Source organism: Anomaloglossus baeobatrachus, chromosome 4 (assembly GCF_048569485.1).
Source record: "Anomaloglossus baeobatrachus isolate aAnoBae1 chromosome 4, aAnoBae1.hap1, whole genome shotgun sequence".
NCBI lineage: Eukaryota > Metazoa > Chordata > Amphibia > Anura > Aromobatidae > Anomaloglossus > Anomaloglossus baeobatrachus.
In genome coordinates this window covers 446,942,275-446,969,161 of record NC_134356.1, presented here as the reverse complement: position 1 = coordinate 446,969,161, position 26,887 = coordinate 446,942,275, and the positions used below count along the sequence as shown (strand labels likewise).

At 41.3% G+C, this 26,887-nt stretch overlaps 1 protein-coding gene across 1 annotated transcript in view; it reads left to right on the top strand.

Moving 5' to 3' along the window:
- The first annotated feature begins 3,537 nt into the window (after positions 1-3,537).
- Positions 3,538-26,887, top strand: part of SEMA7A (semaphorin 7A (JohnMiltonHagen blood group)) — a 60,388-nt gene continuing 37,038 nt past the window's right edge. Inside the window, exon 1 of the mRNA XM_075345575.1 lies at positions 3,538-3,686. Coding sequence (XP_075201690.1) covers positions 3,584-3,686 — 103 coding nt within the window. The 5' untranslated portion in view covers positions 3,538-3,583. The remainder of the gene's footprint in view (positions 3,687-26,887) is intronic.

The window sequence follows — 26,887 nt, the reverse complement described above, 5'->3', positions numbered from 1 at the left end:
GGCGGATGGAGCACGTTTGGGAGTGCGCAGCATGGCGGATGGAGCACGTTTGGGAGTGCGCAGCATGGCGGATGGAGCACGTTTGGGAGTGCACAGCATGGGGGATGCAGCACGATGGGGAGTGCGGAGTATGGCGGATGGAGCACGTTTGGGAGTGCGCAGCATGGTGGATGGACCACTTTTGGGAGTGCGCAGCATGGCGGATGGAGCACGTTTGGGAGTGCGCAGCATGGGAGATGGAGCACGATGGGGAGTGCGCAGCGTGGCGGATGGAGCACGTTTGGGAGTGCGCAGCATGGGGGATGGAGCACGATGGGGAGTGCGCAGCATGGCGGATGGAGCACGTTTGGGAGTGCGCAGCATAGCGGATGGAGCACGTTTGGGAGTGCGCAGCATGGCTGATGGAGCACGTTTGGGAGTGCGCAGGATGGGAGATGTAGCACGATGGGGGGTGCGCAGCATAGGGGATGGAGCACGATGGGGAGTGCACACCTCCCCCCAACACACACACACACACACACACACACACACACACACACACACACACACACACACACGCGCGCGCACTGCACAACACACCACACACACACACACACACTGGGAACCACAAACTACTGCCCTACACAGACACCCACACACAGACAACGCTGCACACACAAATATACGCACATACCGCACAACACACACATTGCACAAAACATACCTCCCCCCAAAACACACCACACACACACAAACCGCGCAACACACACACACAACGCTACAGACACACAGCGCTCCACAAACAACGCAACACACAAACAACACCGCTCTCACCCCTCGCCACACCCAGACAACACCCAGAACATGTACAGCGCCCTACACAAACACTTGGTAACTACACACAACAACATCTATATATATATATATATATATATATATATATATATATATATATATAACAAAAATCATACATGAACTACACAATACGTAAATTCTAGAATACCCGATGCGTAGAATCGGGCCACCTTCTAGTTACTAATACATCTGCAGTTGCAGGTCCCCTGTCATAATGCTGTCAGCTCAGCTGTTCTCCACTCCCCTCTCACTAGCAACCTGGGAGATGAAAGCTTACATTACACAAGCGAGAGGATCCTGCTGATTGTAAGAGCTTATACTCTACAGGAAAGATAGAGGAGAGAGTGGACCCTGCTGGTCATTAGAGCTTACAGTCTACATGAGGGGGGGAGAGAGAAGATTCTGCTGGTCAAAAGAGCTTACAGTCTACAGGAGAGCGAGTACTCTGCTTATCGTAATAGCTTACACTCTACAGGAGTTATACTCTGCTGATTATAAGAGCTTACGCTCTACAGGATAGGGGGAGAGAGAGGACTCTACTAGCCATAAGAGCTTACAGTCTACAGGAGAGGGGGAGAGAGAAGATTCTGATGGTCATAAGAGCTTACAGTCTACAGGAGAGTGAGCACTCTGCTTATCGTAAGACCTTACACTCTACAGGAGTTACAAAGAGATAGTGAGGTCAACTAGCGATATAGCTGAATATCCTCCCCGACAGTGTTCCGAGTCAAAACTTGCACACTCTATTGTTCTTTGAATGCAATTCCTATTTGAAAGCTCCCCTTCTTGCTTTCTTCTTTTTTCTTTTTTCTGGAGCGCACTACGATTCAGGATTCACATTGAATGTGGGTTCTGGACTTTATGTGCGGTATCACTGGACATAGTCCCCTAAAATCCCCCCTTTTTCTCCAACCAGAGATTTTATTAAGGAAATGGATACACATTCCCGTGTCACACATACATATATATAATTTATATATATTTTGTTCTAAATTTATAATTTACTTTCCACTACACCTACATGCACTCCATTATACTGTTTATTACGGAGCTCTTGCTCATTGTCTACTACCAGCGCATGCACTTTCCTTTTTTTCCCACGCTCATGAACCCGAATTACCCTGTCCTCAGTTAACATACGATACAGCTTAATTTCTTTTCCGGCAGTGTTCTGAGCCATAAGTTGCACACGATATTGTGCCATGAATATAATTTTTTTAAAAGAGACCCCCCCTTTTTTCTTCTTTTCTCTTCCTTTTTATCTTTGTATGATGATTCTTATCTTTACCTTCTCTTTTCTTGTTTCACATACATAAACATCTCACATGGTGATGGTTGTGTGGTCACACACCCCTCACTTATACCTTTCTGAGCACTTAACATGTAGAACTGTTTGCAGATGTGAGTTCTAGACTGATTCTGCACACTTGATCCGAATCCCCTTATACACATTTATACATATATATTTTTTACACACTCAATGCACACGCGTCTTTGTCATAATATATTTTATTTTATTTTTTTCTATGACTTTAATTTGTAGTAAAGCGGTCCTGGTGGACATGTTTTATTATTCATGAATATCAGTGCATTACGTCATATCAGATTGAAATGTATAGTTTCCCGCCGTTTTTTTTCTTGAAGGAGGTGGGGTTTTGACGTCATACAGTGTATATATGTTTTGTCTGCCTCTACCCCAGCAGATTTGATGTTTCTTGTGCCTGTCGGTCCTGAGGAAGGGAGCTGAGCCTCCAGAAACGCGTAGACCTGTGCAAAATAAAGTTACAGTAATCCTACAATTTCATCAGTGATCATTGGCGCGGTGAACAAAAGCCCTTTTCTACCTCTCTCTGTTATCAGTCTGCAGGAGAGGGGGAGAGAGAGGATTCTGCTGGTAATAAGAGCTAACAGTCTACAGAAGAGCTAGTACTCCGGTGATCGTAAGAGCTTACATTCTACAGGAGAGTGAGGAGCACACTAACCATAAGAGCTTACACTCTACAGGAGAGGGGAAGAGAAAGGACTCTGCTGGTCATAAGAACTTAGTGTTCAGGAGAGTGAGTACTCCGCTGATCACAAGAGCTTAAGATCTACAGGAGAGACAGGACCCTGCTGACCATAAGAGCTTACACATTACCGGAGAGAGGACCCTACTGACCATAAAAGCTTACACTCTACAGGAGAGAGAGAACCCCGCTGATCATCAGAGCTTACATTCTACCGGAGAGCGAGAGTACTCTACTGACCATAAGAGCTTATACTCTACAGGACAGAGAGAACCCCAATAGAGAAGTACTCAATGGAATAGAAAACTACTCTACCATACAAACTGTGCTCCACCGGAAACTGTTGATCTGTGATAGCCCAGGTACTGACCACCACTACACAAGGTATGATCATCCACTACATGGCATAACTGCAAGGCATTATGGGGAAGATTGTGAGGCGACATAAAAAGACATTAGCCTGCTCTCTGTTCCTTTAACAGTGTGGGAAATGGTGCAGGGCAAGCTTTTCTTTTTTTGCGAATTGAATCTCAATGTGTCTGAATTCATGTGAACCCATTCACGTGACATTGCTCCGTGGATCGATCCGCTCATCTCTAATGTTTAGTGACAGGTCCTCAATGGATTAAGCTAGTCTTCACCTTACAGTAAACGATGAGCAGCAGGGGGCAGCAGCAGTGTGTACTGTATATCCATGTAGGTTATTGAAAGTCCTTCCTCATTTATACATTTCGTGCTCCACCATGAAGCTGTATGTACCTGTATTCCCGGTTCTCTCTACTTTTCTTTGCCTGAGTCTTGCTAACACAAGGATGGATCCAAGAATTACCCACACAAGTGTTCAAGGTGAGTGATGACAATTCATGACACTGCGTAGTGATGAGCCTGGGCCTGGCACTGACACTGTAGGGCTGGATACAGTTCTGTGCCTGCTGTATAAGATAGAATGACATGTGCCATAGGGCTGGCTTCACATCTTTAATAAATTGTTATCAGTAGCAGTGTAGAATATAATATAAATGATTCATTATTGTTGTTTCCGGTAATGTTTGTGTAGTTATAATAATACTGATATAGTCACATCTTAAGGAGATTATGTGGAATTCATTGTCCCTGCTTTGAAATTCATGGTGACCAGATGGCTGTAACATAGTAATCTCTTCATACAGTGCATGTACGGCGTCATATTACCCCCTTACTGTAAAAGGCTTTTGTGACACCATTCAGGTCACACCTTGTACCCTCCGTAAGAAACGTGGTACAGTTTAATACTTATTCACAGTTTTACTAAGAAGTCTCTTACTGCAACTCCTATTTCAACATGTTTACAGTTAATAGGTTTCTGTTCCTATTGTACAAAGACATTTTTGACTTTTTCAATTATGTGGTAATGTTTTTGTACTGTGAAACTTATGATTTTTATTGTAGAATTTTCAGGGGAAATCCTGTGAGATGTCACCAGCAATATCTACGTAAAACATATTTGCTTATCTATTTGCATTCACTTTCATTTCCTAAAATGTGATACCATGGTAAGTGACATACAAGTACATTTTTATGCCTATGTGTGAGCTAAATAATGTGCAGTTTGTATATAAGACTTGTAAAACAGCAGCACAGGGTCTAATTCTTAGAAGGCTGCTGAAAAGTTACATGCACTTTATAATTTTGCAATTGTGGAAGATAAAGAAGCAAATTTGTCTGAAAAAGATATATTACAAAGTGGCTTATTTTCTTGGGTACTATTGATTAAGTAAATAAAAATTAAAATGATTAAATGCCCGCACTATTAAAATATAAAATCAATTAATCTGATGGGTAAATGGCGTAGAGGCAAATTCCAAGCGCCAAAATTACGTTTTTTGGTCGCCGCATATTTTGTGCAAAATGCAATAACAGGCAATCAAAATGTAGCATCAATGCAAAAGTTGTACCGTTAAAAATGTCAGCCCGAGACGGAAAAAATAAGCCATCATTGGGCCATAGATCCCGGAAAATGAGAACGCTACGGGTCACGGAAAATGGCGCAAAACATACACCACTTTTTTTCTGACAAACGTCTGAATTTTTTTTAACCCTTTTAAATAAAAGTAAACCTATTTATGTTTGGTGTCTACAAACTCGCATTGACCTCAGGCAGCACAGTGACACATCAGTTTTACCATATAGTGAACAGAGTGAATAAAATATCTCAAAAACAATAGTGCAATCACACTTTTTTTGCAATTTTTCTGCATTTGGAATTTTTTTGCCATTTTGCAGTACATTATATGGTACAACTCATGGTTTCGTTTAAAAGTACAGCTCGTTCCGCAAAAAACGCTTGGAATTTGTTTGCCTCTACGCCATTTACCAATCAGATTAATTGATTTTATATTTTAATACATTGGGCATTTAATCATTTTAAGTTTTATTTACTCAATCAATAGTACCCAAGAAAATAAGCCACTTTGTAATATATCTTTATCTGACAAATTTGCTTCTTTCTCTGCCAGAATTGCAAGATTATAAAGTGCATGCAACTGTTCAGCAGCCTTCTAAAGGGCCCGTTACACGCTAAAATTTATCTGATGATCGCATGTGCGATGTGACACGCCCAATTTGTATTTACGATTTGCCGGTATCGCTTATAGGTCGTTTATTTGCTGTCACACGTAACGATCTCAAAATGGACGCATCAGCGATCAACGATATATTGTTGGACCCAGGCGGTCGTTTGAATGTTGTTCGATGTTGGCAGGGTGTTAAAAGGAGTAATATGTCGGCTGCTTCCCCAAAACGAACAATTATTTAAAAATGAACGACGTGTCAACGATCCACGATTTTCATCCTATTTGCGATTGTTCAGAGTCACTCGTAGGTGTCACATGCAATGATGTCGCAAACGATGCCGGATGTGCATCACGGAATCCATGACCCCGACGACATATCTACCGATAAATTGTAGCGTATAACGGCACCTTTAGAATTAGACTCTTCGCTGCTGTTTTACAAAGTCTTATATACAAACTGCACATTATTAAGCTCACACATAGGCATAAAAATATACTTGTGTCACGTACCGGGGTATCACATTTTAGGAAATAAAAGAGAATGCAAATAGATAAACAAATATGTTTTACGTAGATATTGCTGGTGACATCTCACAGGATTTCCCCTGAAAATTCTACAATAAAATATATGACTATTTAGCATCTGGCTACCAATTATATTATGGAGCAGTTTCCTTTTACACTCTATACTTGCAACCTCATGTGGTTAGTGTATATTTTATTATAGCCACATACTAATGACAATTTTGGTTGGTGTTTGCTGCACACATATTTGGGTAATAATTTTGTGTTATTACCACTGCTGCATATCATGGCAGCAATTAGGTGTATACTGTATATTGTGGTTTAATATAAGGTTACCCCTTCTTAGCACATGACACTTTATTTCCCCTTACTGTTTAGGCTATGTGCGCACGTTGCGTATTTGCATGTAGTTACGCTGCGATCTGCACCGCAGCGTAACTGCCTGCGTCCCTAGCATAATCTATGAAGATTATACAGGAGATGTGCGCACGTAGCGTATTAGAGCGCAGCGCTTCGGCTGCTGCCCGAAGCGCGCGTTCTAAGAAGTGACATGTTACTTCTTTCGTGCGCTCTGCCTGCAGGTCCCGCTCTGTCTGTTCAAATCGCTGCAGAAATTTCTGCAGGGACAGTACGCAATGTGCGCATAGCCCAATTTTGTACTTAACCACTATTTATTTTTGCAGAAAACTCCCCTCCCCTCTTTTTGCATACTGTGTGGTTTGCGGGTTACCGTATTTGTGACACCCTTTTTTTCCAGCCAATGGTTGTGTTTTTTAAAAATAATTTAAATATCTAATATATGCTCTTTTATCGAATACCAATAAAGATATTGTTTTTTGTGACCTTTTGTTCAGTTTTTCCTTCTTTCTTTCTGGTTTTGTATGATGTTTTCCGAATGGTCCTTTTGGTCCTATATACCCCCACACCCATGATTATGATTGTATTATAAATTACAGTTTTTCTTATTAAGTGGGTGTTGGTATGGGTTTTCTTCTCTAACAAAATTGGTTACTTTTACCATATAGTTTACTGGAAAACAGGAAAAAAAATTCCAAATGTGGTGAAACTGCAAAAAAAGTGCAGTTGCACAATTGTTTTGGGGGTCTTTTATTTACCACATTCACTGTATGGTAAAACTAACATGTCAGTATGATGCCTCACATCGGTACGTGTTTGTAGATGTCACACATGTATACTTTACTTTTATCTTAAGCCCGCTTTACACGCTGCAATTTCGCATACAATCTTGTATGCGATTTGCAACACCCCCATCGTATGTGTGGCATGTTCAATTTGTTGAACGTGCCGCACATACGAGTAACCCCTGTCACACGTACTTACCCGTCCATACGACCTCGCTGTGGGCGGCGAACGTCCACTTCCTGGAGTGGGAGGGACGTTCGGCGTCACATCGATGTCACGCGGCAGCCGGCCAATAGAAGTGGAGGGGCGGAGCTGAGCGGGACGTAAACATCCCGCCCACCTCCTTCCTTCCGCATTGTGGGCCGGGAGCCGCAGGACGTTAGTAAGATCTGTTCATCGTTCCCGGGGTGTCACGCACTGCAATGTGTGCTACCCCGGGTACGATGAACAATATGACGTGCAATTCTAGAGACAGGTACGATGTGTATGCGATGAACGTTTTAACGTTCAATCACAATCGCACGTACCTGGCACACACTGCAATGTACTTACGATGCCGGATGTGCGTCACTTACGACGTCACCCCGCCGACACATTGTAAGATACATTGCAGCGTGTAAAGCAGGCTTAAGGGGTGAAAAAAAATTCTGAAGTTTGTCCCCCCCGCTTTTCTTACCATTTTCTGAGACCTGCAACATTCTCATTTTTCGGGATTTGGAGCTCAGTGATGGCTTATTTTTTACGTCTTGAGCTGACGTTTTTAATTTACTTTTTTTTTTACTTTTTTTTCCATAAAAAATAGTAATCTTGCAGTTTCTACACTGGTCACTGGGACATTTTTAGACTCATACTTTCTGGCCTTTCAGGAAAAGTTTTCAGCAGGCTCCTTATCATCAGAGGCAGTACTACAGTACCTCTACAGTCCCTGACAAAAGTTCTGTCACTTATACATGTTATGTAAATAAAAGCTTATAACTAGAGTTGAGCGGGATGCCAGTAATCCGGGGCCGGCGGGTCATTAACGGACTTAAAAATAAGTCTGATCCCCTCTGGAATCCGGTGCTTATATAAGTCAATGGGGACCGGAATCCGGAGGTTAAAAACGTTTGTGGAGGGGCTAGGGGGCTAGGAGCGAGCGCGGCATACTCACCGAGGCGCTGTCATGGCGTCACACTCCTTCCGGGTCACGCTGTTACCTTCCGGAGCCGACAATTCAATATTCATTGTTTTCCCCGCGCAATCTACACCTCCTGGCAAAAAAAGCAATGTTTTGACGCAATTTTTTGCCTCGGTTTTTGCCACGATTTTTGCCGCGTTTTTTTGCCAGGAGGTACACATTTGGTACTGAAATTGTCTGCACCAGCTTTCAGCACCAAATTTTCACCTGTGGCAGAATTTTTTTTAATTTTTTTATTTTTGGGGGCCAAGGGATGCAAATTTGATGCTGAGATTTTTACACCATATTCCTGCATCCAATCTAGACTTCCTGGCAAAAAATCGTGGTGTTTTGACGCAATTTTTTGCCGCGTTTTTTTGCCACGGTTAGTTTTCTGCGATTTTTGCCGCGTTTTTTTGCCAGGAGGTGCACATTTGGTGGTGAAATCGTCTGCACCAGCTTTCAGCACCAAATTTACACCAGAAGTGTGTGCGGGTGATGTGCTGTCAGACTCGTGCGGGTCTGACATGACATCATACCGCACAGCCTGCCACTGTCTGAACATGAGCGTGCATGTACCTAGAAACACATGCACGCTCCTGTCAGATGTGTGTACAGCTGTGCTGCGATGTCAGACTCGTGGGAGTCCCTCACAAGTGTGACTGCTGCCTAAGATAAACCGCATGCCCCCCCCCAATTTTTATTCCCAGGCATGATAACGCCGGCCGGGGGCTGGTATATCCTCAGCCCGCAGCTGTCCGGTATAGCTGCATCTGTTAGATGTGACCATTCCGGGGCGATATCGGCTCATCTCGATTGCCCTGGTGCGGTGGCAATCAAGGTAATAGCAGGGGTTAATAACAGCGCATGGCTGCTATTAAACCCCAGGTTTGTGATTGCACGGGCGTCTGTGAGATACCCGCATCACAAACCTGTAAATGACAGTAAATAAAAAAGAAACAGAGAAATCCTTTATTTAGAATAAAATACAAACGCAGCCTCCTTCTTCACCACTTTATTATCCCAACACAGCCCTGCAGCTCCGACGTAATCCACACCAGATCCAGCGAAGACACATCCAGTCCTGCTACATGTCAGAGTGAGCAGCCATAGAGCACGGCTGCCCGCTCTGAGTACAGCGTAGTACTGACTGCGATAAGCGATGACTGCACGGCAGGGCTGTCACAGGCTGGGGGGCGCGTCAGCCTGCAACCAATCACAGCTGAGAGGACGGCCGGTGGGCGGGGAAAACACGGAAAGCTGTGTGACAGCACAGGAAGTGAAAGCGTGACCCGGAAGCAGTGTGCCGCTATGACAGAGCCTCGGTAAGTATGAAACGCTCATTTATTTATTGTTTTTTTTTCATTTTTTATTAATTGCTGGTTCCGGATCGTGCAGCCGGAATCCCGCGCTCGGATCGGGCCCGGGAATAGTGCTGAAACCGCGAGGATCCGGACATTTACAGTCTGGGCCCGCTCAGCACTACTTATAACCTGACTTTAAATCCATCCATTGGTTTCATAAATTACTCTTTTGAAAGCTGAAACCCTCCGAAATTTGGTTTAGATTACAAAAATAGAAGTTGCTGCAAAGCTGAAATATTGATCATTTATTGAACATAGAAAGGTCAGATTTTGGCAAGACAAAAGTTTTGTTGCCCACAGAAAGTAATGTGAAATTCAAACAAGTAAATAACTTCTAATACAAAGATATGTTGCATAACATTGGTGAAGGAAGTTGTGGTGCTATTAGAGCCATATTTAATATTTTGTGTGACTTCCGTGAGCTTAAAGGACTGCATCCATGCGGTTCAACAATGATTCATACAATTTATTGATGAAGTCATCAGGAACAGCAAAGAATGCAGTCTTACATGCCTCCCAGAGTTCATCTAGATTATTTGGTTTTGTCTTTCCATCCTACCCCAAACATGCTCAATGATGTTCATGTGTGGTGACTGGGCTGGCCAGTCCTTGAGCATCTTGATCTTCTTTGCCAGGAGGAACTTTGTTGTAGAGATGGATGTATGAGATGGAGCACCATCCTGCTGTAGAATTCGACCCCTTTTATGATTGGGAATGTAAGAGTTAGCTAATACTTCTTGATATTTTAGGCTATTGATATTGCCTTCCACCTTGCAAATGTTTCACACACCCCCATACTGAATGTAACCCCAGACCATGATCTTTCCACCACCAAAGTTAACTGTTTCCTGGATCCATACGGGCTCCAGTAGGTCTCCTGCAGTATTTGCAGCAGCTGTGGTGTAATTCAACTGAAGATTCATCAGAGAAATGCACCCTCTGCCACTTTTCCGGCATCCATCTGTTTAGCAGGCTGTGGGACTTGGCAAATGCCATATGGTTTTTTAATTGATTTTTGTTTAGTGCTGGCTTCTGGGCACTGATTTCGACCATGGAGGCCATTTCGAGACAGAATCCTACAGACTGTTCTAGTTGACACAGGGACTTGAGGTGACCAGGCCTTTTGGAGCTCTGCTGCAGTGGAAGAGGGTCTGGCTTTGGATTTTCTAACCAACAAACGTTCCTCCTGAAAAGTTGACCTGCGAGGTTTGCCGACCTCGGCCTGTCAAAAACCTCTCCAGTATCTTCAAATCTTTTTTTAATTCTTTGTACTTGACACTGAGACACATTAAAGGTACCAGCCACCTCTGCAGTGGATCTGGTCGCCAGCCTCTTGATAATCAAGGCTTTGGTTGCAGTTTGGATTTTTGGCATGTTGTCAGAGGTCAAGTTGCAGTTCAAATGAAGGTCTGGAGTGCTAAGTTTCTTTTTATACACACCCACTAATTAACCGATCATTTAGTGAGCACAGGTGAGGATGTAAACTAGGATTGGGTGCATTATATGACAAGGCGACAAAACGTTTGTCTTGCCAAAATCTGACCTTTCTGTGTTCATTAAATGATCAATATTTCAGCTTTGCAGCAACTTTATTTTCATAACCTAAACCAAATTTGGGAGGGTTTCAGCTTTCAATAGAGTAATTTAAGAAACCAATGGATGAATTTAAAGTCAGGTTATAAGCTTTTATTTACATAACATGGATAAATGACAGAACTTTTGTCAGGGACTGTATACTCAGGTGATAACACAGGATCCCAGCTCCTTCCGCTTCCCCTTTTCTTCAATGACCTTTGCATACACCCATTAGTTGTTTCAATACAAAATTGAGGGTTGAATTCTGTTCTTTGTGGTTAGGTACATATGTTGTTTCCTTAAATAACAGGATGTTGTAGTAAAAAAGCATCCCATTGGCCAGTGTAAAACTTACAGATTAAATTAAAGATCTCTAATTTTTTTTTAATTTTAATACAGATTGTTAAATATAAAAGAAAATGGCAAAATGTATTTTAAAACACACTTAACCTCTTCCCGACATTAGACTTACCAATATGTCCTATTTTGAACTGCATTCTTGTAAATGGACATACTGGTATACTCTGGCAATCACATGGGCACAGGAGCTGTGCCCACGCGATCATCGCAGGGAGCTCGACCTAATGCCCGTTTCACACGTCAGTGAAGAACACTGACGTTTTTTACTGGCGTGTAAAACACGCACATGTCCCTCCGTGTGCCGTGAATTATGGCACACGTGGGTTGTCTAAGTGCAATCCGGGCTCCGTTCTCCGTGGCCCGTGATTGCACTTAGAGATTAACTCACCTGTGCCCGCTCCCGCTCTCCATGGTGCTGATCGCTCCCGCAGTGCAGCATCCGGCTGGCGCTGACCCCCGCAGCAGCTGCTTCCGGGTCGGCTGTGTCGTGCATCATGAATATGCGCGACAGTAATGAGCCGGTTCAGAAGCAGCAAGCTGCACGGGCTGCAGAGGACATCGCTGGAGCCGGGTGAGTAAAAATGATTTTTATTTTAAAAGCACGTTTTTTTCTGGCACGTGTTTCACGGACCACACCACTGCGTGGTCCGTGGGACATCAGTGATGCCAGAAAAAAATGGACATGTCTCCGTGCGGCAATCACGGACACGTGGGTATGCCGCACGGAGACACGTGCAGTGAAAAATCACTGATGTGTGAGCAGACCCATTCATTATAATGTGTCTACGTATGTCAGTGATTCTGGTACGTTTAAAAAAAAGCACAAACGTACCAGAATCACTGACGTGTGAAAGGGGCCTAAGTGATAGCTGAGCACCGGCTGCCACAGCCAGGGCCAATGATCGCAGAGCCCCTGGTTGTTTAACCCACTAAATGCTATGATCAATAGCGATGACAGCATTTAGGTGGCTGGGAGAGGGAGCTCCCTCTTCCACCCAATCGGGACCCCCGCAACATGATCACGGTGTCCCAATCATTGCTATGGCAGCCCGAGGTCAAATGACAACCTCTGGGTCAGCCAGCTATATTGACGTGTTACACCATGCTTCCAGCATGGTCTAACAGGTGTTTGTACAAAAAGTTGTACAAATGGCTCAATAATCCACAAGCACAATAGCCGAAATAGAAGCTATTCCTGCAAGCTGACAATAGTCCAATAAATAGAAAAAACGGCATAAGGATATCTTTGATCGATTTATAATCTTCAAATTTTGTAATTTTTCACAAATACATTATGAGTATAATAAAAACCACCGTGGAAAAAGAAATTGCGTATATGATAACCAGTGGGCAGACATTAAATGTGTCCCGCTGGTATTCCACAATAAGAAATCGCCATATCAGTTTTCAACAGGTATTAAATTGTTGCCAAAGAAAATTCCTTCCATAACACACCTGTCATATAGTTTTTCACAATATAAGGTCCATTCAAATAAGAGGTGTTCTGTCAGTGTTATACCAAAAAAACAGACTAATAAAAGTTAAATTCCCATAGGAAGACTAAATAAAAATGTAAAAAAAAATTAAAAATTGTAAAAATATAAAAAAAATATCCCCAAATAAATAAATAAAAAAAGAAAAACATAATATGCCAATAAACACATTTATGTAAAAGCAAAAATAAACTAAAAAAAAGTACACATATTGGGTATCGCCGAGTTCGGAACGACCCACTAGTTAACCCCTTCAGTTCATACTGTGAAAAACAATATATAGAGAAATTTGACAAAGACTAAGCTTTTTCATCAAACTACCGAAAAAAGTATAATAAAATGCGATCATAAAGTCAAATATAAAAAAAATAGTATCCCTGAAAGGTCATCTCCTCCTGCAAAAATAAGCCATCATACAGCTCAATCAGTGGAAAAATAAAAAAGCTATAGCTGTCAGAGTATAGCGATGCAAAATTATTTTTTTTCTATTAAATAGTCTTTATTGTATGAATGACGCAAAAGACAAAAAATATATAAATTTGGTATCATTGTAATCATACTGAGCTGAGGAATAAACCTGTCTTAACACTTTTACTAAAAAGTGAACAACATAAAAAAACAAACTATTTTTGAATTGGTGTTTTTTGGTCATTCTGTCTCTGAAAAATCAGAATAAAAAGCAATCAAAAAATATCATGTGCCCAAAAAAGATACAAATAAAAACGTCAAATTATCTTGCAAAAAAACAAGCCCTGACATTACTCTGTCAAGCATTATAGCTCTCAAAATATGATAATGCAAAAACGTTTTTAAAGCTTTATTTTAGTGTGTGATAGCACTGATCCAAACCATAATACTGTCTTATCACTTATACTACAGTGAAAGTCATGAGAAACAAATAAAATACATTCTTGACCTGCTGTTAATTTGTTTATTCTGCCTCCCAAAGATCTCATTAAGGGTCACATTTATCCTGCGTTCTACGCTGTGGTGATGGGGTTACTCACTAAGTTTGCTGCTTTAAGGTAGCACACGGGAACACTTCTATTAAAAAGTTTGTTGATTAATTTAACACCACATAAACCACTCTCCTGGTAATATCACACGGTCTCTTCTGGCTTAAAGATACACACACGGTATATAGTCCATTTAACTTGTGGTATGCCCACCCAGGTTCGGATACATTTCTCCTCAGAAGTATCCCAGTTGAGGTATCACCTTCTCCACTCACTGACCCCAGTCAGTATACACAACCCACTGAACGAGCATAACAATCACCACTGGTGAGGGCGGTGGGACGAGCTTGACTAAGCACCCGCCGCGAGGCAGTGAGCCAGTTGCTACTCCTAGGGCAGAAACCAGGATCCTGGCATCTGAGTGGAGCAGTGAGACAGCAGGACCGGGGTGAGGTAATGGACAGGACAGGCAGGAAGGTCACTGGCAGGACAAATGCAGCTGGCAGGACAAACAGAGTAGAAAAAGAACACAGTCTGGAAGTGAACATGCAGAACAAGTACAGGCAGGTGCAGAACATCCGGAATGGGTCATCAGGCTCAGGTCACCAGGCAAGGGACATCAGGAACAGGAACTCGGACACAGGTGCAGCTGGGGCAGTACCTCAGGAGGAACTATGGTCATCAGGCACGGAACTCCGGTCCTAACAGTCCAGCCAGAGACCGTATCACACGTGGATGGCAATGAAGGGACACAGAGGACTCAAGACGTGGGTGGCAACGGGGGATGGGGGGAGTGAGTCGACCATACAACACAAGGATGGCCATGCGGGAGTGTAGAGAACCATGATACAAGTGCATTGCTATGTAGGTAAGCAGAGGACCATCCAGCACAAGGATGGCTGTGCAGGAAAAAGGAGGAAGCAGGGAAATGGCACTAGAGTGCCCTCAAGTGACGGAGCACTAGGGATGCTGGCACTACAATGAGGTTCCTTATGGAGCTATCACATACCTCTACACACTGACCCCAGTTAGAAGAAGCTAATCCTCCCTCCTTCCTTCGAGAGGCATCACAACCTCTACACACGTGTTAAACACCCAGTCTCGATCTTAACAGATGAGACACATGGACAGAGGAATGTGGATAGCTAGACCTGCCCATCTCTTTGAGTATTCGTAAAACCTGTCTCTAGAATGAACTAATAGGACTCATGCCACTACAAGTACCAGGGCGGACATCTAGGTTTACATCACGTCTGTGATACATACCGGTCACCATGTTACAGTGTAAATCTCTGAAATACCTGATTCCGATGGAACCTCCAATGGATGATTCACTATTATGAGGCAGATGGAGACCTCTCTGTGCCCTATACGCCAGTGGTGTCCATCTTTTTAAGAGTTCATGAAAGTGCAGTCGGCCTACAGCCAACGTTCTCAGTGTAAAGCACAGGCTAAATATAATACAAAATGTCATATAAAATGTTCCCAATAAAAGCTTCAACTCATTCCACAACAAAGAAAGCAAGCCTCCACTCAGTTCCATCATCTGTCAATGAAAATATAGGGGTTTTCCATGTTACTGGTAACACACAAGATCTGGAAATCCAGCTACATTTGCACTTCCAAATTCAAATGCACCCTACCCTTCTGAGCCCCACAATGTGCCTAAAGCACACCTAGTGTCCACATGTTTTGCATTTCTGTACTGAGGAGAGCCTGCTTAATTTACAGGGTGCAAATCTCCAGAAGCATGAGCTGAGCTTAATGTATCAAATGTATATTTGAAATTTTCACTCAACAACATCATCCATTGCTTCTTGTTTCTGGAAAACACTTGTGGAGTCAAAATACTCACTACACCTGTGGATAACTTCATAGATGTGTATAATTTCCAAAATAGGGTTACTTGAGGCACATTCTGCCATTCTGTGCTGCAAGGGTTAAATAGCGCTGTTCCCTCCCTCGTCTTGTCGTGTGGCTAACCAGTACTGTACAGCCACATGGGGTATTGCCACGCTCAGCAGAAATTGTGCGACACATTTTGGTGCCATTATTACCCATTTTCCAGTGTGAAAATGTAAAATCTGGGTTAAAACTAAATTTTTGTGGTTACAATGTAATTATTTTTTTTCATCGCCCAATGGTATAAAAATTTATGACACGCCTGTGGTGTGGATCACTGCAACCATAGATGAATTCATTGAGAGGTGTATTATGAAAAATGGGGTCACTTATGGAGGGTTTCTGCTTTTCTGGTACCTCAGAGGCTCTGCCAATATGACATGGCACCCACAAACAGTAACAGCAAATTCTGCACTGCAATTTTGTGCTCCTTGCCTTCTGAGCTTTCCATTGTGCCTTAAAAGTAATTCCTGATTACATTTAGAGTTAGGAGAAATTGCACAACAAACTGTGTGGTCCATTTTATTCCTACTAGCCACTGCAAAAATTGAAAACTTGGGACTAAAAACATTTTAGTGGTAATAATGTAATTATTCTTTTTTTACATGTGGCGTCAACATGCTCACTGCATGCCTAGATTAATTCATGATGCTGTGATTAATTAAGATTAATTCATAAAGCATGATGCTGTGCTTGAGAAAGGCTGCTGAAGCCGTAGCAAATAACAATACGATGCATCTTGCCTGTATGGATTGAAGGAATAAATCCTTAAAATTTCTGAAGAAATTGGAGTGCCTTCTCTATACCTGAGCACCGTCATATAGTGAGTGCACCCTGGAGTTTTTTTTTTCTGTATTAATTAATTGAGGGGATGTAGTTTGTAAAAAGGGGTCACTTATGGGGGGGCTGATTTTCTAGCACTAGAGGGCTAACTCTCAAACCATTTCAGCAAAATCTGCATTCTAATATGGCGCTCCTGCCCTTCAGAGCTTTGCACTGTGCCTCAAAAGTAGTTTTCGACCACATATGGCGAACTCAGGAGAAATTGTGTAAAAAATTATACAACTTGTTTTCTTCTATTACCCTTTCGAAAATTAAAAACTTGGGGCCAGAGCAACATTGTAGTGGAAAAAATGGCAAATTTTCATTCACTCATTCGAATGATATACAATTCTGTTAATTGCCTGAAGGCGAAAAATGCTCACTACACCCCTAGATAAATTCCTTCAAAGGTGTAGTTTCCAAAATGGGGATACTTGTGGGGGTTACTGCTATTTTTTCATGTCAGGAGCTCTAAAATTGTCATATGGTGTCTGCAATCTATTTGAGCCAAAATTGTGCTCCAAAATTAAATTAGCGCACTTTCCCTTTTGACTGTTCTGTTCACCCAAACAGTAGTTGTTGACCACTTATGGAGTATTAATAAACTCAGGAGAAATTGCACAAACAAATTTATTGTCAAACTAATGTGTTTTCTCTTTTTAAATCATAATGACAACCAAAAACATCCAAATGACTCTGATTAAAAGTTCACATGCACAGACGTTGACACAAATAGGTTTGAATGGCTAATAAAGGTAACATCTCATTTGGTCCGCTATCTATTTCAGCCAATTTTGCGCTCCAAATTCAAATGGTGTTGCTTCCCTTCTGAGCTTTGTCAGTGTACACAGGAGAAATTGCACAATAAATTGTATGGTCCATTTTCTTTTATTACACAGGTCTACAAAAAATATTTTTTGTAATCATCGCAGGTGACTTTGTACTTTTTTGTATCATCTTTTTGTCCTGATTTAAAAAATGTATATAGTTTTTCTTTAGCACGTATAGTTTCCATGGAGTAGAATCATTATTATTGTAAGGTATAGAATATATACTGGTGACATTAAGAAAACAGTAATCCACATAACAGAAAAAAATGCTTCACCTTACAAAACAGTTGTTATTGAACCAAAATAATTTCACAACCAAAAAAGAAACCAAAATATAAGCAGAAATTAAAAGTACTTGACATTAGACTGTTGTTGATACGATTTTTCAGGGTTGTCCCTATATAACATCCAACAGTAATCTGCCATTATTAAGTCATTCCAAATACCCTGGTACCCGTGTTCCATTGCTTTAATGTCCTGATGAAACTGCTCGCCTTATTCATCGCTTACATCCCCAAGATTTTGAAGGAAAAAATCTAAATGTGAATGCAAAAAGTGCATTTTCAGAGACATGCGACATCCAAGACACTGGTATGTATTTAGCAGTTCCTCAACACCTTCAACATATTCTGGAGATTTTTTTTTTTGCTATGAAGTTTTCACAGATCCACTTTAAGCTTTTCAAAGATCTCAATTCCTTATCATTTAGAGTTCCTTCAAACCCATCATCTCTCATAAGCTCTCTGATCTGAGGACCAACAAATCCCCCTTCCTTCAGGTTTGCTGGTGAAATGCTAGAGAATTTCTGTGAAATGTACTGGAACCTTTGTGAATTTGTCTTTGCCATGGCTTTCACAAAGTTTTTAATCAATCCCAACTTTATATGTAGTGGAGGAAGAAAGATTTTTGTTTGAGCAACTAAAGGATTATGCTGCACATTGTTTCTACCTGGAGCATAAATGTTTCTCTGTCCCCTATCATGACGAACATAATGCTCTACTGTATTTCTACTGTCCCATAAACACACAAGAAGCAACAATATTTTGTGAAACTTCCTTGCATTCCCATTCGCAGACCAATCATTTTCAAATCCTCCAGAATTGTAATGCGCTGCGGAATATGTTGGCGCTATAGAAATAAAGAATATTATTATTATTATTAATAAATCTCCACAGATATTCCATTGATGATGCTTATATTGTATAGCATCCAAAACAACTGACAGATTTTCATAACTTTCTTTTAGATGACATGAGTGAGCAATAGGGATTGTTGGTTTAATATTTCCATTGTGAAGCAACACTGCTTTCAAACTTTTTTGGGATGAGTCAATAAACAATTGCCAATCTGCAACAAAATATTCTTGATTCAGTTCCTCAAAGAGGACATTCACATTTTTACAGTAAACAATTGGTCCATCAACTGTGAAAAATTGTCTTAAAGTGTTACTTCTGGTTCGGTAATAACACACTTTGACATCATCATGAAGAAGATTCTTCTATTTCAACCAAGATGTAAGAAGTTCAGCTTTATCTTTTGACAATGAAAGGTCTCTGATGAGATCATTTAATTCATGTTGAGTAAAGCATTCTGGCGGGTCCATCAGGTACATATTCATCTTGACTTAAGGTCTCCATGTCTTCGCCAGTAGCTTCAGCACTATAGTCTTCATATTCTACTTCATTTTCATCCAATCCAGACAAATGGTACAGGAACTGGCAAGGTACCATCATGTGGAACTGGCCAAATGACAGATTCAAGTTCAGGGTGGGTAATTAGTCTTATGTTTCTTCTTTGTAGAAAAGGCCTTCAGTTTGACAAAACAAAAGTAGCAGTCATGACTATGATTTTTGGGATCTCTCCAAATCAGAACAGCACAGCAAATGGCATAGCCACTTTCCTCATATTCATCCAGTCATGAAGACCATTTGAACAACTTGAGCATATCATATGAGGGGCCGAGCATACATTGAAAATGCAGAAATAACGTAATAACAAAAATATTTCTATCTCAGAAACTTTATAAACTAAGCATAGTTTTGGAATTAGCACATCCAACTCCATAAAACAGACATATTACCTTTGCTGATGATTTTTTTTGTGTTGACCAGTGTTATTGTTATGAAACCTCAAAATTTGAGGCTAAAGCACTATTTGAATGTGGTTTTGAGCACTTTGAGGGTGCAGTTTTTAAAATGGTGTCCCTTTTGGGTATTTTTTTGTCATATAAGCCCCACAAAGTTACTTCAGATATAATGTGATCCCTAAAAAAATAATCGGCTTTGTAAATTTTGTTGGAAAAATGTGAAATTGTTGATAATATATTAACCCTTTTAATTTCCAAACCCCCCAAAAATAGGTTTCAAAAATGGTGCTGACTTAAAGTATACATGTGGGATATGTTATTTATGAACTATTTTGTGTGACAGAAGCCTCTGGTTTTAGGGCATAAAAATTAAAAGTTTGAAAATTGAGACATTTTCAAATTTTTCAACTAAATTCCGATATTTTTAAAAATAAATATAAATTATTTCAAGTTACATTTACCATTATCATGAAGTACAATATGTCATTAAAAAAAACATTCTCAAAATCACTGGCATCCGTTGAAGTGGTCCAGAGTCATTACCACATAAAGTGACACTGGTCAGATTTTTAAAATTTGGCTTTGTCAGGAAGGTGAAAGGGTTAACCCAGCACCTTTTGAAAGAATAGGTAATTTTCTGTTTATAGCTTTCCTTTGAGCCAAATTTAGTTGCGAAGTTTGATCAAAGCCTTGTATAACTTATTGGAATGCTGATATTGGTCAATAGTTACGCACAATAATGGATGCCATATGGCCACCATCTGTATGGCATTTCTTTTTATTTAATCATTATTAACGTAGGAACATATTTGGTCTTGTATAATTCTTTAAATATTGATGTATAAAATCACTTCAGAGGGATGTCAAAAAACGGACATACAGATTGCATACAGATGAAAAATGGTCCATTTTTTCTAGATGAAAAAGGATAGATTTTTCATATGCTTGTGTGAATATAGCTCTGATCACATCTGTATAGATTAAAGATTAATGCTAATTTCATCAGAAGTCAAGCACTATGGGGCTGATTCATCAAGCAGTTTACACTATTTTGGGGGCATAACATTGATCCAAATCATAATTAGGCACAAAGTGAGTGGAACTAATCCAAGAGGGAATGTAGTGGAGTGTGCCCTACAAATTTCTGAAAAATTTCAATGGAAACCACAGGAGCTCCACACAGATTTTCAACCCAAATACCAACTGCTGCCAAAAATGAATCCTTTCTGAGGACATAAAAATAAATTCAGGTGCACACACAACAAATAAAGCTATTATTACTAGTGATGGGCAGTCCTGCACTGTAAAAGTCCGGATCTGCATGGATTTTAAAGTATCAGAGTGTCGGACCCAGAGTTCTCAGGGAACTCCAGGTAATGATCCAGGTACGGTAACTTGGGTAATGGAAAAAAAAAATAAGAAAAAAATAATAAAGCAAGCGCGCTATACTTACCAAGTCACCGTGCAGCTGTACACTGCTTCCAGGTCGCTCATTCTACTTCCGGGAATGCTCATTATCGCTCATCCATATTCACTGCTTTTCCTGTCCACTGGCAGTCTCCACGTCTGTGATTAGTTGCAGTCAGATACGCTCCCACTTTGTGTGACAGCATGTCTGATTGTTTGGAATCACAGACCCTGTCTGCAGGTCACTGTAATTGTGTGTAAAAATAAATAAATAAAAAAATTTGACGTAGGGTTCCCTCATAATATGATACCCAGCACAGATAAAGCATACAATTACAGGTTGCAGCCCACAGCCGTGCGCTTATATTGGCTGTGTATCAAAATAAGAGGAACTTCATACGGCATTTTTTTAAAAAAAAAAAATTTAAATAAATGGTTGAAAAAAATGGCGTGCAGTCCCCCTCAATTTTGAAACTCAACCATGATAAAGCCAATAGCTAAGAGCTGGTATTCTCAGGCTGGAGAGACCTATGCTTGTTGGCCCCCCCAGCCTAAAAATAGCAGCCTGCAGTGCCCAGGATTGTCGCATCCATCAGATGAGACACTCCCAGAACTTTACCCGGATCATCCCAATTGCTCTGGCTTGGTGGCTATTCGGTAAATAGGGGGTTAATAACAGCTCACAGCTGCCACTAAGCCCATTACAAATCTGTAAGCGAAAAGAAATAAACACAAACAATGAAAAAATCCTTTATTTGAAATAAAATAAAATAAAAAAAAACCCTCTTTTGCTCCATTATTAACCACAAAAATACCCAGGTCCGACATAATCCACATGAAGTCCCACGACGATTCCAACTCTGCTACATCTGAATTGACAGCAAGCGGGCATACAACATGAGCGCCCGCTGTGAGCTTCAGATAGAGAATGAGCCTCACAATGAGTGATGACGTCACTCAGGTTATTTGTGATCACAGCTCGAGGTTCCTACAGTCCTCCACCTGTGATAGCAGCTAACCTGACCTCAGGTGAACTTATTGAGGTCACTGAGTTCACAGACCTGCATCTCCTGGCAGAAAGCTGCATTTTTTGCCAAAAGATGTAGATTTGATGCTGAAATTTCTACAGCATATTCCTGCACCCAATCTACACCATCTGGCAAAAAAAAAAAAAAAGAAATGCATCAAAACACCATGTGGTTTTGATGTGATTTTTTTCCCAGGAGGTGTAGGTTGTGTGCAGCAATATGGTTTAAAAATGTCAGCACTAAATTTGCATCTCTTGGTAAATAATGCACAAAAACTGTTTTGACACCGTTTTGGTGCAGTTTTCTGCCAGGAGGTGTAAATTTTTTGCTGAAATCTGGTGCAGACGTTTCAGCACCAAATTTACACCTCTTTGCAGATAACTACATTATATTCTTGCACCCAATCTGCACATCCTGGCAAAATATAGCATCAAAACCGCATGCGTTATGATGCGGTTTTGATTATTTTTTTTTCCCAGGAGGTGTAGATTGGGTGCAGGAATATGGTGAAAAAATTCCAAATCTGCATATTCAAAAACCTCGCAGTTTTCTGTCAGGAGATGCAGGTTTGCGAGCTCAGTGACCTGAGGTGAGGTTACTCAGGTCAATTAGGTCACCTGAGGTCAGGTTAACTGCGACAGCAAGTGGAGTACCATGGGAACCACAAATAACTTGAGTCACCACTCATCGCTCAGTCTCTGCTTGAAGTTCACAGCAGGCAGTCTTGTTCTGTGCCTGTTTACTGTGCCTTCAGTAATGAAGCAGAGCCAGAATTGGTGTGGGACCTAGTGTGGATTATGTCGGACCTGGGTGTTTTGGGGGTCAATAAAGGGGTGAATGAGCTTGTGTTTTTTTGTATTTTATTTCAAATAAAGGATTTTTTTGGAGTTTGTTTCTTTTCACTTACAGATTAGTAATGGGAGATCTCAAAGACCCTCCCCATTACTAATCTAGGGTAATTGGGATAAGTTGGGTAAAGTTCCAGGATTGTCGCATCTAATGGATGCTACAATCCTGGGTGACTGCAGGCTGCTATTTTTAGACTTCGAGGGCCCAACAACCATGGACCTCCCCAGCCTGAGATTACCAGCTGTCAGCTTTATCATGGCTGGTATCAAAATTGGCTGGGACCGCACACTGTATTTTTTTAAAAAAAATATTTAATTTTATTAAAAAAAAAAAGCCGCATGCAGTTCCTCTAGTTTTGATACACGGCCAAGATAAGCACACATCTGGGGGTGGCAGCCTGCTGCCATAGGCTTTATCATGGCTGGGAATCATAATATGTGGGGACCCTACACCAATCTATTTATTTATTTATTTCTATACTCTAGGGACACAGACAGCGCCTCTGATTGGTTGCGTTAGACACACTGTCACATAGGGTGGGGGCATGCTTGACTGCAACCAAAGACGCGGGGACTGCGAATATGAATATGGATGAGTGATAATGAGTGGCCCCCGAAAGTAGCGTTGGAGCAGTGTGAGAGACTCAGTAAGTATAACGCACCTGCTCTTATCCCCCTGTCCTTTCTTCCACCATTTTAAAGCTTCGGATTCTGGCACCCATAGACTTATATGGGGACCGGCGTCTGGCCAGATATTCGGGATTAATTCCGGGCCCAAACTGTTTATTATTTGTTTTTTTTAAACCCAGTTGGACCCACCAATCCCAGGTATCTCTGGGTCCGTCCATCACTAGTTATTAATGCTAAATTATTTATATTAGCAACATTTCCCAAAAATCATGCGATCGGACCACAGCTGCAGGGGGCGGGCTGGCTCTGAGGAGGGTCGGGCAGGCGCTGCGGAAGAGAGGGAGGGATTTATCTCCCTCTCTCCTCCGTAGCCAGCTATTGCCATTCTTGCCCTGGACTCGTGGTACGCCGGTGTACTGCAAGTGCAGTGCAATTTTTCTCTCGCCCCATAGACTTGAATGGGTGCGAGAGAAACAAGACTCGCAATACAATTGCAGCATGCTGCGATTGTTTTCTCGATCCGATTAGGGCTGAGAAAATAATCACTCATGGGTGCTGGAACATAGGCTAATATTGGCCTGAGCGGAATGCGATAAAACATCGCATTCCACTCGCTCCGATTTTCATGCTGTGTGGCTTAGGCCTTACACTACAAATACTTACTACTTAGTGTTAGGCCGGCGTCACACGCTACGATATGTCGGGTGATATGTCGCCAGGGTCAAGGATTCTGTGACGCACATCCGGCATCGTTAGAGATATCGTAGCGTGTGACAGCTACGAACGACTGTGAATGAGCAAAAATACTCACCTTATCATTGCTCGTTGACACGTCGTTAATTTTCATACAGTCGTTTCTCCTTCTGCGCGCCGGTTGTTCGTCGTTCCCATGGCAGCACACATCGCTCTGTGTGACACCCCGGGAATGACGAACACAGCTTACCTGTGTCCGCCGGCAATGTGGAAGGAAGGAGGTGGGCGGGATGTTACGTCCCGCTCATCTCCGCCCCTCCGCTTCTATTGGGCGGCCGCTGTGTGACGTCGCTGTGACGCCGAACGTCCCTCCCCTTTCAGGAAGAGGTTGTTCGCCGCCCACAGCGAGGTCGTTCGGGAGGTAAGTACGTGTTACGGGGTAAACAACTTTGTGCGCCACGGGCAACAAATTGCCCGTGACGCACAAACGACGGGGGTGGGTGCGATCGCACCATTCTAAAGGGGAGGTTCGTTCAGCGTCACAGCGACGTCACAGCTGCGTCACTGAACCGCCGCCCAATAGAATCGGAGGGGCGGAGATGAGTGGGATGAACATCCCGCCCACCTCCTTCCTTCCGCAATGTGGGAGGCAGATTAGGAGAGGTTCCTCGTTCCTGCGGTGTCCCACGTACCGATGTGTGCTGCCGCAGGAACGAGGAACAACTTCGTTACTGCTGCAGCAACGATATTTGAGAATGGATCCCCATGTCACCGATGAGCGATTTTGCACGTTTTTGCAATGATGCAAAATCGCTCAAAGGTGTCACACGCAACGACATCGCTAAAGCGACCGGATGTGCGTCACAAATTCCGTGACCCCAACGAGATCACTTGAGCGATGTCGCAGCGTGTAAAGCAGCCTTTAGTCTATCATCTAAAGTCCCAATAAAATAGATTTACGTTTGTGGGTGTAATGTGTAAAATGTGGAAAAATTCAGAGTATGAATATACTTTTTCAAGACATTGTAAATCACCCAAAACATTTTTTATTTTTTTTTACTGTAATCCTCTTTTTTATATATATATATATATATATATATATATATATATATATATATATATATGTATATGTATATATATATATATATATATATATATATATATATATATCTATATCTAGACCTAGTTTCAGTGGCTTTATAGCCTTTACAGGACTTTTATAGGTTGCATCTTCTGTGATCTTTCAGTACCTTCAATTGTGGTGTGATTGCCTTTTTTCAAGTTTCAATATCTTCTTCTAGATCTCCAGAGGTATTTTGATATTGTGAACTGCTGACCTGTGTTAAGGCATTGTTTCATTCTAGTGTAACTTAATCTTTTGATGAAGCTGCAACTAATTGGATGGAGGAAGGAATACCAGAATTAGGAGAGGATGACTGGAAGGAAGTGGTCAACATAATGTAAATTGTAGAAAATTAGAATCCAAGACAGATGTCCTGATAACATCAACTTCTCTGTTGAGTCCTTGGTATTCACTTTTGGTCCTACTGTCTCTTTATATGCTGTTATTTTGAATTTATTGAAATCCTCTTCCCTTAAATTTTACTCTTGAGAGTTACAGATAAAATGGCTCATGTGTCATTCGCTGAATTTGCACCCCTTCTGGCAGAAGATGAGGAGAATCCTTAATTGAGAAAGTGAATTATTTTGGTGATAAAATAAGTGTCCAAAAGCAAGGAGAGGAAAAGCACGGGAGGATGCTCTAGCAGTACCTAGGAAGGAACCACCAGGAACATCGAAATAATGTAAAATTTGGAGCGTATGCACTTATTAGAAAGAGTGAGCATTACTTTGAGCATAATGAAGGAGAGCAAGTTGAAAAATTGTAAAGTGAAGACATTATATACTTTTTCTTTTGGATTTTATTGTGTGATTCTTTCTACCTAGCCTTCCCTATCCCTTATTTACCCCAACCCCACTCCATATTTTCCCTCAGTCTTTCCGTTTCCTATTTCTATATTTCTGAAGCTAGATTATGCAGGAGTTCTATTATTGTTGGAAATTATGAAAGTTCATGATGGACGTCAGCAAATCCTGTTGGTGTAACAACTAAAACCGAGATCTGGCCATACTTTCTTGTTTTCTCTTACCTCTACAATGATGTATCCGTGTATTTTTATTAATATCTTAGAAAAAGGTTTTAAGAAAAACAGTAAAAAAAAAAGAAGTATATGTATCTTATAAAGGTTAGTTGGTGATAATTCTTTGGATACCAAACAATACTTCTGCTTTCTTTCTGGATTTGTCTGATAAATATGCACCATTCTATAAAATTCTTATGACCCCCATGTATTAAAATAACTTGCCCCCCTTGAATTAGTAGGGTTGATACTGTTATTTCAGAGGTGTCCTCTTAGGATGACACTTGCAGAGGTGTAGAGCAATATATGTTGCGAATTCTGGTAGAGGAAGTGTAAGTGTGCTATCCGGTGGGTTTGGTTTGCTTGATGAGTGACTGCGAGCAATGTGTTATCACTATTTTGTTAGGTAACAGCATCATTGCTTTCAGATGGATATCTTTTGTGCAAGAATAATGTGTTAACAGATGTTTTTATTATTCTTTTGTTTATGATGTGATTGTCTTTCAACCTGTAATTGTCTTATGCTATTAATAATG